Source organism: Chaetura pelagica, unplaced genomic scaffold, assembly GCF_000747805.2.
Source record: "Chaetura pelagica isolate M959 unplaced genomic scaffold, ChaPel_1.0 scaffold2067, whole genome shotgun sequence".
Taxonomy (NCBI): domain Eukaryota; kingdom Metazoa; phylum Chordata; class Aves; order Apodiformes; family Apodidae; genus Chaetura; species Chaetura pelagica.
Genome location: NW_009953843.1, coordinates 4,463 through 4,859, shown reverse-complemented (window position 1 = coordinate 4,859; position 397 = coordinate 4,463). Strand labels below are relative to the sequence as shown.

The window sequence follows — 397 nt, the reverse complement described above, 5'->3', positions numbered from 1 at the left end:
GACCCTATAGGTCACACAGGGTCCCCAGGGTCCCAGCCCCCACCTGAAGAGCAGCAGCACAGCCTGGGGGAAGGTCTGGAAGTTGTTGTTGCGGTTGATCTGGGTCCCATCCTGCAGGGCCACCTTCCCAAAGGTCTGGGGTGCACAGAGGGTGACAGTGAGGGGTTGGGGACACATGGGGACACGTGGGGACCCCCCCATGTCACCCGGGACCCTCCTGGGGTGCAGCACCTCACCTGCATGCCGATGACAGCGTAGATGAAGAAGATCATGGCGATGAGGAGGGCGACGTAGGGCAGGGCCTGGGAGGGGGTGGGGGTGTCATCCCTGGTGTCACCTCCCCCGGTGTCACCCCCCCTCAGCATCACACTCCCCCCCTCCCCGGTGTCAGTTCCCC

The 397-nt window shown here is 65.0% G+C and overlaps 1 protein-coding gene across 1 annotated transcript in view; it reads right to left on the bottom strand.

Moving 5' to 3' along the window:
* Window positions 1-43: 43 nt before the first annotated feature.
* Window positions 44-397, bottom strand: part of LOC104391971 (voltage-dependent L-type calcium channel subunit alpha-1F-like) — a gene marked incomplete at both ends in the record, with an annotated part of 4,629 nt that continues 4,275 nt past the window's right edge. Inside the window, 2 exons of the mRNA XM_010001324.1 lie at window positions 44-135; window positions 237-307. Of these exons, the coding sequence (XP_009999626.1) occupies window positions 44-135; window positions 237-307 (163 nt within the window). The remainder of the gene's footprint in view (window positions 136-236; window positions 308-397) is intronic.